Source organism: Dicentrarchus labrax, unplaced genomic scaffold, assembly GCF_905237075.1.
Source record: "Dicentrarchus labrax unplaced genomic scaffold, dlabrax2021, whole genome shotgun sequence".
Taxonomy (NCBI): domain Eukaryota; kingdom Metazoa; phylum Chordata; class Actinopteri; family Moronidae; genus Dicentrarchus; species Dicentrarchus labrax.
In genome coordinates, this window is record NW_026136721.1 from 15168080 (window position 1) to 15181090 (window position 13011).

Below are 13011 nucleotides of genomic sequence, written 5' to 3' on the forward strand. Positions count from 1 at the left end.
GAGAGAGAGAGAGAGAGAGAGAGAGAGATGCTTTGAGCCAGCCCTTACTCTTAAATGTGGAGAGGGAGTCTGCCTTGCGAACCCAAACTGGAAGCTGATTCCCCAGGAGAGTTTAAAGGGAGCCAGTGCAGAGAAGCTAATACAGGAGAAATATGATTTTTCTAGTTCCTGTCAGTACTCGAGCTGCAGTGTTCTGAATTAATTGTAGCATCTTAATGGACTTATTGGGGCAACCTGATAATAAGGAGTTGTAGTAATCCAGCCTAGAAGTAACAAATTCATGGATTAGTCTTTCTGCATCTGCCTGTGACAGGATGTGTCTAATTTTTGTAATGTTATGTAAGTGAAAAAAGGCAGCCCTAGAGGTTTGCTTTATGTGGGAATTAAAGGACATATCTTGAATAAGAGAACTCCAAGATTCCTGACAGTGGTGCTGGAGGCCAAGGTTTGGGGCAAGAACTTCAGTTTTGTCTGAGTTTAACATCAGAAAATTGCCGGACATCCAGATTTTTATGTCCTTAAGACATGCTTGTAATTTATATAGTTGATTATTTTCATCAGGCTTGATTGATATAGCTGGGTATCATCTCCATAACAACAAGAGTTAATGGACTGATCCCTAATAATGTTGCCTAAGGGAAACATATATATATATATATATATATATATATAAGGTGAATAGAATTGGTCCAAGTACAGAACCTTGTGGAACTCCATGACTAACTTTAGGGTTTATGGAGGATTCATCGTTAACATGTACAAACTGAGAACAGTCTGATAAATAGGACTTAAACCAGCTTAGTGCGATTCCTTTAATGCCAATTAGATGCTCATGTCTCTGTAATAGAATATGATGGTCAATGGTGTCAAATGCAGCACTAAGATCTAAATAATACAAGTACAGAGACAAGTCCATTGTTGGAAGCAATTAAAAGATCATTATTAACTTTCACCAATGCTGTGTCTGTGCTGTGATGAACTCTAAATCCTGACTAAAAATCCTCAAATGAGATGTTGCTATGTAGAAAGTCACAAAACTGCGACTACTTTCTCAAGACTTTTAGAGAGAAAGGGGAGGTTAGAAATGGGTCTATAGTTGGCTAAAACCCCTGGGTCAAGAGTGGGCTTTTTAAGAAGGGATTTAATTACAGCTACTTTAAAGGACTGTGGTACATAGCCTGATAATAAAGAAACATTGATCATGTCTAGTAAAGAAGTGCCAACTTGATAGCAGAAAAGTAGAAGAAATAACTTCACAAAAACGAATACTTAGAAATATGTATATCGTTACTTACCTCGCTACAAACACGCTCCTCTTGCTTCATGCCTCTCCTATCTGCCAGAACCCACTGTGTCTTTGTCTTCCCGGAGTCATAGTCCAGGTTGAAGCAGTTGTAAATCTGTCAGTGTCAAAGGCTGTGTTCGGTCCCAGCCGTAGTCACAGGGAGGCTGCTGAGCCCGGCTTTGTTGACTGCTTGCTTTGATGCTGTGGTGCCCCTGGCCCCGAGCCTGAAAACCTCCTCTTCTCAGCAGTCCAAAACTCCTATACTAGCGGTATAAACAAACCTCCCCTTTGAGCTCGCAGTCCGGGTACAGTCAGCTAACAGGACTGCTAACTAGCTAGTGGCGGGCGCTAGTACAGTTAGCACATGTAGCAGTGCAATGGTAACTTCCTGTATTACAGAGTTATTACAAGAGTGTTGCAACAATCCCTTGATGCTGTTGTCCTGGTGACAAGGCATCGTATATATTTTATTTAAGATGCACTTTTCTGTTTGACAGATGGTGTCGCTGTATTACGCTCTGCCTAAAGAAAAGGAAAACTACTGTCAGGAGTTTAACTTGTCTGTGGAGCTCAGACCAGGTAATTTGTCTTTGTTCGTTGTCATTTTATCTGTTTGTCTGCTTGTTTGTTGTTTGCTTATCTGTTTTTTTCCTGCTCTCTATCCATCTTCCTGCCAAGTATTTTTCTTTCATAATAAAATGGAAATAACAATTGTTTTTGATTTTTTTTTATCCTGCAGAAAGTGATGGGAAAACATACAAGCTGACACTAAAAGTTTTGTAAGTATAATCAAAAAGTCATACTAACAAGTATTAGTGTGACACCATTTTTCCTCCTGGGCCCACCGTACACCCTCCCACCCCCAAGAGAGATACAATTACAAATGTAAAAGGAATAACTACCGTCACACTAATGGCACCAGTTATAACAAGACTTTAAGGCACCAGAGGGGAAAAACAAACAAGCAACAACAACAAGACTTAGTTGCCACTACCAGGCAAGGTAACTCAGCCCAGAAGGCACAAACCAAACACTGGCTGCAGATAGGGGCATTCTGTTTTTTCGTGTTTTTTGACAGAGTTGTGATCTGCAATTACATTGCTAGATGCCACTCAATCCTAACCATATTTTATATTTTTAGGTAAATTGACGAAATTGTAAATTCACTAAGTGAATATATTTTATGGATATTTCATATTTATTTCATAACAACAATTGCTTTTGATCAGACTATTTCCTTTGAATATTGTATCACAGATGAGTGTTCCTTATATATTTTTTTGCTATGCTATTCTCTTTCTGTGGTATGAATTTTTTTAAATTTCTAACTATCATACATATTTTGGCTTCTTTTTGACCAACTCAGTGTTTTCTTCTCCCTGATGTTGTTTGATTAGTTCTTAACTGCATTCTTTTCAGTTCAGGACAAGGCTGTTTGTCAAAGAGTAAAGGTTGTGAATATTGTTATGTTTGATAGAGGTGTGGACCCAAATGCAAGACAGATTCAGAGTGAAGTTAAGTTGGTTTTATTCCAGAAAAATATGATGGAGAAGATGATGAGAGGGTTGAGGAGATGGCTTACTGAAGATGGCAGGCAGGCAGGCAGGCAGGTGAGGACCAGTCTGAGGATAGATGGATGTCGAGGTGTAAACTCCCATTGTAGACTGAATGATCTGGTAAAGAGTAGATTGAGAACCAGAGTAGACATACTGTTTTGTAGATGAGTTAGTTGAAGGCAGGTAAGCAGACTGATAGAGTTGGTGAATTGAATGCAGATAGATGTGGAGCAGAGCTGCAATCAGGAAGGAAAACAATGCCCACAAAACACAGACACAGACAGGAGACACAGGGGAAAGGGAAACACAAGAAATTTTGTTTTGAGGCTGAGCTCCTATATACAGAGCAGACAGCCAGCCGCAGTGGAGACACTGAACCCGATAAAGTGAATGAAGTTGACGACAACACGAGTAAAATGTAGAAAAAGTAGTACAGCAATATTTTCAACTGCTTTGTCTGCAATTTGCTTTACAGAACCACAACATGTTTGGTAAACTAATAGCAAATCGTTTTGCTGTATTGTTGTCAGAGAAACAAAATGAACATGCAGTATTTTTTGCTTCATACCAACACTCCCCAGTGCTCTGCCAGTGTTTTTCTGCCAGAAAAAAATCCCTCTTTCTCTCTTTGACAGTGCAGACTTTCTTCTTCTTTGTCAAAACAAGTCAGTTTTTAATTGTCCTGCCCTCCTTGTCCATAAGTTCTTTGTTATTCACTCCTATTTCACACTTTCATCAGAAAAATATGATGGTGCAAACTTCTTCAGCGTTCTTTTGAATGAGCTTTCACACCCATTTAAGCTAATAGGAGCTGCCCATTCCCACTACTTTGAATTGCTTTTGAAACCATCTTAGAGGACATTTGATTTGACATTTGATAAAAAAGCTTAACTTTCTTTCTTTACATCTTCTTTATACTGTTATTTGAATTATTGAGGTATTATTATCTGTCAATGTTTTGTACAGGTTTAAGGACACACGGCGTATTGCAACCATGTCAATTTTGGATATTGGCTTGTTAACTGGCTTCACCGCTAACACAAATGACCTTAACTTAGTAAGAACCTTTAATGATACCCACATACCCACATACTGTACAGTTCAAAAGCCATGTGTTTTATGGTTTAGAAAATTATATGACTGTGTGTGTGTATAGTTATCCAAAGGACCTGCCCGCATCATTGCAAGATATGAGTTAGACTCAGCCCTGTCAGAAGGAAGTTCAGTCACCATCTACCTGAACAAGGTAAGACAGCACTTTCTTCCTCTTCCCTTTTCTCTCTCCCTTGTTCTTTATTTTGTTATCTCTATCTCACATTTGTTTTACATCTCTCCACAGGTTTCTAACGTACAACCAGAGGAGATCACATTTAGGATCCATCAGCAGATGAGTGTGGGCGTCTTACAACCAGCTGCTGTGTCTGTCTATGAATACAATAACCGTGAGTCTGAGAGAAGCTTAGCAACATACAGTAATTCCAGATTTTTTTCTTTGCTGCCAATAGATGTCAAAGTAGATAACACAATTCATCAAAAGCTTTTCAAAGTATTTAATGTACATTATCTGATGGACTGGAATCATTTCAAAACATTTTTTTGAATTTCTTTCTTGTTGCAGCAACACCTTGTGTGAAGTTCTACCATCCAGAGAGGAGAGCTGGACAGCTACTGCAGCTCTGTAGAAATGATGTATGCAGAGAATGTGCTGAAGGTAAACAGGATGATTTCTAACTGACACCCTCATCTGTCTATTTTAAACACACATTTGTTACATCTGAAACAACATTGTGCTTAATAGAGGTCATCGACCTGCTGGTTGTGCTAGAGGAAAATTCAGGACATCAAAGTAATTAAAATTCATGTTAACTCTAGCATATATCATGAAAATCAATCAAATTGTTTTTTCAGCTTTTTCAGTTGGTTCAAATAGCATGGCTAAAAATGATGGTAAAACCATGCATCACCAGAATTACTCTCTCTGGCTTTATAAATCTCCCTTCAGAGCTACTGAGAAAAATATACCACCATAGTCTCAGGGTAATTAGTAGTCTATTCCTTGTTACAGGTAAACTAATCTTACCACCGGTAAAGTGTCTATTTAAAATCTGGTGAAGGAGATGGTCGGGGAATTAGTTCTACAGTAAATCAGCGGATTGTAACATAAACATCAGAACTTTCTGTCAGCGGCAACAAGCCCGGCAGGATCCTGTACAATCAGAGCAACAATCAGAGTCACTAACATACTTACATTGTGACTTAGATACACCTGCTCTCATCCATCAACTAATCCATGCACACTGATGCATCCACATGAGCTTATTTTTAATCATGTCATCAGTTGTATATTACTGTTCCTATTGTGTACTTCCAGAGAACTGCAGTATGCAGAAGAAGGGCAACATCGACAACGATGATCGCACAGCTAAGGCCTGTGAGAGTACTGAGACCAACAAAATAGATTTTGGTAAGAGACTGCAACTTGACTGCATTTATGTTGTGCTTTTATCCAGAACAATTACTGTGTATGTTTGTGAGAGTAAGAGATCGAAAGAATAAGTAGGTTATGGAGCAAGTAAGCTAACAATCTGCAAATTGACTGTCCTCAGTGTACAAAGTGGAGCTGCAGAAGTTTGAAGATGGTTTGTCCACTGACGTTTACACAATGCGAGTACTGAAAGTCATCAAAGAAGGTTGGTATTTTTTGCCTCTTTCTGACATTTTATGGGCACTTTGTATCTAAATGGCGTTTCCAGTTAGACATTAAAATGATTGCCCATTTAAAGGGGAAGTCTGACATTTTGGGAAACACCACTTACCCCCTTTCTTGCAGATAGTTAGATGAGAAGATTAAAAAACCACTCACATAATTATATACTAAATATGAAGCTATGACTAGCAGCTAGCTAACTTAGCTTGCATCGTCAGGCAACCAGTGGATACTCTGGGAATTTACTGGCCAAGAAATAGTCCAGTATGTAACCCTGCATAAAAAGGGGAAATGTTTTTACATTTAGTTTTTTCGTATGCATTAAATAAACAAGATTAGAGGTGATGGTAAGTGAATTTTATTACCTTTGGAGAGAGTCAGTCTTAAAGCTAAACTAAGTTGTCTGGCTGTAGCTCCATATTTACTGACTTGTTGAACTATTCCTTTAAAGGGACATTGTGTAGGAATTTCTCCCATCTAGCTGTGAAATTGTATTTTGCATTCAAACGAATTGTGCTCTCTAGTGCCTCGCGGTTTCAAATGCGTATTGCAACTACGGTAGCTGTTATGTACCAAGTAGCCTACCTGTCGAGGAGAAAGCAGGCAACTTCAGCGTCCCTTTGAAAGTCTTTCTCCTTCATTAGCTCTTTCCACCTGGGAAAAGCTACCCTGATGTTTTCCCTCGTTTTTTGAATTCGCCGGTCACGTTGCCTTTTTAATTCCCTTTTTTGGCGCCGAGGATTCATTCTCCTGTGGCTCGGCATAAGTATGATCCTCCATTATGAACTAAAGTGCAGTGCAGACTTTCAAATGTGCTGGGGCAGTGACAAGCGCCTCTCACTGATCTCATTCTCCGTTATAGCTGGTTTCAGTCACGTGACGCTGGCTCTGAACGAAAACGTGTTGTGGATTAGCTAGACAGGTAGGCTAGTGCTTTATGTCCCTCTCGGCGATTATAGTTTTTCAAAATGGCGGAACGACATGGAAGCCTCCATGGACTTGCCCTTCCAATGTATATACAGATAAGAAATTCTTTGCTTACGAGGATAAGTCAGATCATTGGCAGAGGTAATTTTACACCAATGAGGACACATTTATGAATGAAGACATTGATTTTAGCTAATAAAATAGTTAAAACACTACACAATGTCCCTTTAAGCAACTCCACTGGGAATATACGATAATACAACAGTAATGTTTTGTCTAGCACCTTTAACTATGCATTTAAAATACCTTCTCTCTCTCCTACCATATATTTTATTTACAGGAACTACTGATGTGGGTCCTCGGGGTAAACAGCGCACATTCCTCAGTCCTATGCACTGCAGGCAGGCTTTAGATCTGAGAGAAGGCAAAACCTACCTTATAATGGGAACGTCCAAAGATATTAAGCACGATGATCAAGATCAGTTGTAAGTTTGTTTTTTGAGTGAATGTGAATGTGCATGTGTGTGGTGTGTGTAGCCCTCATAATATTGTCTCCATCTAAACATTTTAACTGCTTTCTGAATCAAGTTCACCTTTCTTGTACTCTAGTTTATGCGTTACTTTTGCTATTGATAGAGCAATTAAATGTACAGTTTTTTGTAGGAAGGAGGGGATTAGGCTTTTTCTGTTCCGGCGTGTTACAGATAGCTGGCCACATGAAGACTCAATGTATTTCATACTTTGCTCTCCTCAGATATCTGTATGTGCTCGGTGAGAGAACCTGGATCGAGTACTGGCCCTCAGAAGCAGAGTGTCAAACTGAGGAATATGGAAATACCTGTAGGGGCCTAGAGGCGCTGGAACAGGGGTATGGACTCTTTGGATGTCAGCAGTAGTAAATTTAAGGAAATCAAATGTTTCTTTTCGAATAATCTTTACTATGCATTGTTCTTATGATATAAAACTTCTACTGTTTTAAGATATAGGGGCTGCAAAAGTTACAATATTACACTGCATTGATTAAAATGTAATGGTCTTAATCTCATTGTCTTTGTTTTATGTACAAATTAACTTTTGGTTAATGTAGAAACTTCCAAATAGTTCAATAGTATCACTGTTATATTGATTACTGTATTCTAAGCTTTGATGAGTTCAACTCAAAGTTGAAGTTAATATGTAATAAACTTTGACAATGTTGAAGTCAGTGGACTGATGTATGGGAAGTTCAGCAGTATAAAATGAAATAACTTTCAAAACTCAAAAGCTCTGAATTTTGTCAGCAGTTCCTGTGATGGAAACGCAGCTACATGAGTCTCAAGTTTTGCCTACCTCACGTTCTAATACCTTTCTTTGTCATCTGTGATGTGAAAACATAGTTCCATAGCTCATATAAAATATAAAAACCCAGCGCACCACAGAGCATCTCTCCTGCCGTGCTGCTGATAGCACTGTCAGTCGAAGAGTCAATCACAGTGCATGACAGCAGAGTTGTATCACTGTCTGGTGCTGTCTGTCACTGACAGTCAGTACCGGAGCAGAGAGCGTCAAATGCTGGTGGTTATATTGGCTAAATTTGTTTAGCAAGAAAATCACAAAAACTTTATTTATATGTGAAATATGCAGGAGCATGATGCAATATGTGCAGTATAGCCTCAAACAAAATTTAAATGAACAAATTCAAATTGAACTTGTTTTAATTCTCTCGGCATATCGCAAAAACGTATGTTCTGATTAGAATTAGATCTCCACCAAGTGTGTCTGGGGAAAAAAAAAACTGCAGCTCTTATGTTGGTGTTCCCGGTCTGCAGTGGTCAGTATCTATCAAAAGTGCTCCAAGGAAGGAAAAGCGGTGAACCAGAGACATGGTCCTGGGGGGTCAAGGCTAACTGATGCACATGGCGAGTGAAGTCTGTGTGGTCTGATCCAACAGATGAGCTGTACTGTACTGTACTACTGTTAAGCCCCTCTCCAGTGGCTCCATGTGGCTTTGACAAAAAATTATATGGAATTGACTAAGGTAATTTTTTATTATATTACATTTTAATTTATCGTTGTTGTGGGCCTAAAGTGATTCTTGCTTTGTCCAGTATTTTGATATTTAGATTTTTATAGATCTTTATTTTAGTGTATTAATATTATTTTTATTATATGTAGTTAATTAATTTAATTAATGTTATATTATTATTCAAATGTATTCTTCCAAGTATGATAATACTTAAAAAAGTCACACATCCCCTTTACATATGGTATTGTTTTTTTCCAAAAGTTGCAGGATGTACACACAGGCACACAGCACTGCGAATGTGAAGAGATGTAGGCTACGGCTTGGAATGAAATTAAAATTTGTTATAAACAATTGGTTAATTTGAGAAATGTCCTGTACTATAGAGTGCTTTTCAGGGTAGTTGGCTTCCACCTAAAGTGAGTAGGCATCCCTCAGTTTGCCTGGTGCACAAAAGGTCTCTTAACTTCAGGATTGTGTTCGCTGTACATTACTCTGTGTTTTGTTTTAAGGAGAAACAATTAGGACAAACAAGGAGAAACAATTAACATAAACATCTTTAACAATGCTGTGTGCATTCATATGCTAATTTATTGAGGTACAACTCTGAGATTGGCTTTCATTGCTCTTCAATAGATCCTGAGGCTCAGTGGCTCATTGAGATCTGAAGAGACAACTTCAGTTACACTCAAAAAACTCTCTCCTCTGTAGTACAGAGCACAGAGTGTAGAACAGTGTTTCTGGACAGCTGCTTTTGACATAATAACTGGGGGAGTTAGGAGCTGGACCTTCTATGTGGATAGGTCTGGTTTGATGGTTCTCAGCTTTAAAAAACTGAAAGATAATGACACAGGAAGAGCATATATCCATGCCATGGTAGTGATGGTGGTGAGGGTGTTAGGCATGGTAGTGATTAAAAATAGTTTTTATTTAATTTATAAATAATTTTAAATTTCATTTCAGCACATTTTTCTTGCTAACGTCTGAGTATAATGTGAAATACTCTAACCTGTGTGGGCTTGTTAAATACATATTGTAGTGATAATGTAGTGAGTGAAATTATGTGAAAATGCATAGTTTTTAGTCAAATTACATTAAATGTGTGTGTGTGTGTATGTATGTATAAATGAATGAAAAAACTGAGGATCCAGCTCCAGAGGAACTATAGTGTGAACAGAGAGAGGATTGAGCCCCCATCAGTGCTGAAGTGGAACAGAAAAACTACTGAGTTCTCCTAAAGTGACAATATGAACACAAGTCCCTTTTCTGCTGGTCCACTTATTGGTCCAAGAGGACTGAGTTTGGTTCATTTAAAAAGGACTATATGTGAAAACACTCTTTAAGGATGTTGAAAGACAATATATGTATAACAGGTTATAACATAAGACATATTTACCTTACACCATTAGCAACAGTCCTCTGCTATGGCTTGGTGGACATCACAACCATATCACAGACCCAGCCTGGCATCATACCCTGTTATTAATAGAAATAACTGAAATGGTCATGGGGCATACTGTAAAAACAAATAGCAAATCTTTTTTTAAATATCATTTTATAGTGCACACATGTTGCACTCCTTTCCTGTCTATCTTTGGCTATCCGATCTAATAAAGGCAAAAAGCCCCCAAAAATATATTGAAACAATAAAAATAAAAAAATACTGGCACCAGGAAATTGACCCCAGACTGGTGGCGTGGAGTTTGCTTGACAAACAGTCTTTCCAACAGTCTAGTTACACCTAAGAAAACAAGGTCACAGCGACAGGTGTCTGAAGCTCTTACTATAATGTCTTCTTCCCCCTCAAAAAACAAGGCCAGTCAGCACCAGTTTCTAATGTAGCATTTCTCAAGAAGCTGAAACATCCCTGAACCTCCTCACATGCTTGGTAAAGCAGGTAAAAAGCCAGGGTTAGGTTTAATTATTAGAGAGAAAAGGCCTTGTTTAAAAGGCTGTTATTTATCAGGACAATCTGCTTGCTAGTGTGGCCTACTTTCATTATTACTAATCAAACAAACGTTGTTTATATCAAATAGTAGGACTCTAAAACTAAGATACACTATGTCTGATCTGGCTGAACTAGGGCTTATCAAAAGCGGAAAAAAAAAAAAAAAAAGAATGACTTATCCAGAATAAAGATTTAGAGTACACATCTATTTTTTCCATTAGTTACACATTTTAATGGCACATGTGGAAAGAATTAACAAGCAGATACAGTAGTGTTTGATGTGAACTCTAAAATGGTAAGAAATCTGAGGTCAAACTAGATAGAATAAATTGTGCAATTGTGCAAAAACCTGGCAAGATATAGCCAGGTTACTGATTTGAAGGTTTACTGTCCAGTCTCTGTTTCTTATTGATAGTCCACAAAATGTGCACTCTCACAATGACTGTGAATTAAAATGCTGATATTAAATAGCCTATCAACAGGAGTGAAATTACTAAATTAAAGAGGGCGTCTATCAACACCTCTAAAGCTCACAAATTAGCACATATTTTGTTTGTCCGTATCAATACAATAACTGAAGTGTACATCGAGCTGCAAGCAGCATGGAACAGGGTCCAGGCAGGTTGTGACAAAAAGCTCTCGAAAACACATTGGCTACCTAAGGATTTGAACTCTTGATGTTTGTAGTTCAGTAAATGCTGAAATGTAATTTTAAACACACACTTGATTAACAAAATAATTTATATTTTTATTGTTTCTGTATTTACATTCTTAATATTAATTCTAAAACAACCTTTTTATGTTTGAAGTCTAAATTCAATCACTTAAATTGTTCTTTACCAATGATTCATTATTATCTTTAGTAAATAACTGCTGGGAAAAGTCACACCATGCCACTGTGTTCCATCAAACATTTGGTGAAAAAGAAAATGTCAATTCAGTTTCAGGCCGATTGGCCCAGTGGTTTCAGAGGAGATGACAAAAATATTTTTTTGAGAAAATTGAGAAGTCAAAAAAATATTTTTGATATGTTTTCTTGCTTATCGGCGAATGGAAGAAGACGACGAGGAAGAAGAAGACGACGAGGAAGAAGAAGAAGAAGAAGAAGAAGAAGAAGAAAAAACAAATACTACTGGGTTCCAGCAGCGTTGCTGCTTTGACCCCTACCATCTGGTTTTATGGGGGCTAAGCTAAGGGGTCTCTTGGCTTTTGTCCTATATTAAGGGTAAACATAATAATGATATTAAACTTATCATCTTACCCTCAGCAAGAAATATACGTACTTCCCAAACAAACTATTCTTGTAAGTATTAAAAAAAAAAAAAGTACAGTATTGAAACAAACTGTAGTCACAGTAGATGTAATTGTCATAATCTGCCTCTCTGTCCATCTCTTCAGTGACTATACCCTTTCCACAGACTCCTGCAATGTAGTTCTCCATCCATCCACCAGATGCCCTCAGATATTCCTGCCCGTCCCAGTCAACTGACTCACATTTACCTGCTCACTAGTGATGGGAATTCCGGCTCTTTTTAGAGAACCGGCTCCTTTGGCTCGGCTCACTAAAAAGAGCCGGCTCTTTCGGCTCCCAAGTGGCTCCTCATATTTTATTTTGCTTAAATTAATTTATTACCAAATTATGTGTAAAATGAATATCTAATGTAAATACATGCATTATATCAAATGTTTAGTATTTATATGGATTATTAATACACTCAACATGGAACAGTGCTACAAAAAAAATTATAAAACACAAGAACAAAGACTCAATTTAATTCTTAATTAGACAAAAAGCTGCTTGATATGAAATGTTTAACTTTGCACAGTGTACACTCTGCCTTTGAACTATCACATTAAAATGTGTCCAAACTTTACTAGGTTTCTCATTTTCCTCACCCTTTCCAGTGTGTAGTCTCTGTCTATGTAGCGCCAAGGTCTCTCGCTCTCACGTCTCCCTCCCACCTGTTCACGTGCTGACTGTGCCATGTGTGTCTGTAACCCCTCCCTCCCCCTCCTGCTCAGTGTAGATACACAGATGCCGCCACACATCTTGACCAATCACGCGGCTTTAAGAGGAAAAAACGGGAAAATCTGGAAAAAAAATTCGGATCTGGCTCCCAATCAGGAGCCGGCTCCCGTCGTTCACTTCAAAGAGCCGGCTCTTAGAGCCGGATCGTTCGCGACCGACCCATCACTACTGCTCACCTGCTTCTAGTTCACCCCATCAGGCCTGCAGTGTGTATCTGACCCATTTCCTTTTATTCCCTGCCAGGTTGTTAATTGCTTCTTGCCTTGCTTTCCAGTCATATGAACCTGTACCTGAGCCCTAATCTGTACCTGCCTGCCTGTACCTCTTACCTGCCCCATTCCTTAAAAGCTATGGCAAAATCTGTTGACATGTTGACCCACTTTTACTGGCTAATATCTGTTTGCCTTTATCACCATTCATCCATTTATCCACCATTTTGTAATTGAAGTTATCTACCTAAAAAATGTAAGGCTTACTTAATACATTTTTATCATTTAAAAACAACTTTATTTATGATTTTGTGTGTTTATTGTATGTTTAGTATGAAAATGTTCAAA

At 38.2% G+C, this 13011-nt stretch overlaps 1 protein-coding gene across 2 annotated transcripts in view; it reads left to right on the forward strand.

The window, feature by feature from the left end:
• LOC127354389 (complement C3-like) overlaps positions 1–7675 on the forward strand; it is a 31508-nt gene extending 23833 nt beyond the window's left edge. Inside the window, exons 34-43 of one of the 2 annotated variants that reach the window (XM_051384269.1) lie at positions 1783–1864; positions 2025–2064; positions 3808–3898; positions 3998–4087; positions 4181–4283; positions 4460–4552; positions 5213–5305; positions 5448–5531; positions 6816–6960; positions 7230–7675. In XM_051384269.1, coding sequence (XP_051240229.1) covers positions 1783–1864; positions 2025–2064; positions 3808–3898; positions 3998–4087; positions 4181–4283; positions 4460–4552; positions 5213–5305; positions 5448–5531; positions 6816–6960; positions 7230–7371 — 963 coding nt within the window. In that variant the 3' untranslated portion in view covers positions 7372–7675. Of the gene's footprint in view, positions 1–1782; positions 1865–2024; positions 2065–3807; positions 3899–3997; positions 4284–4459; positions 4553–5212; positions 5306–5447; positions 5532–6815; positions 6961–7229 lie in introns of both variants that reach the window. The other variant, XM_051384268.1, reaches the window with a different exon arrangement.
• The last annotated feature ends 5336 nt before the right edge of the window (positions 7676–13011 follow it).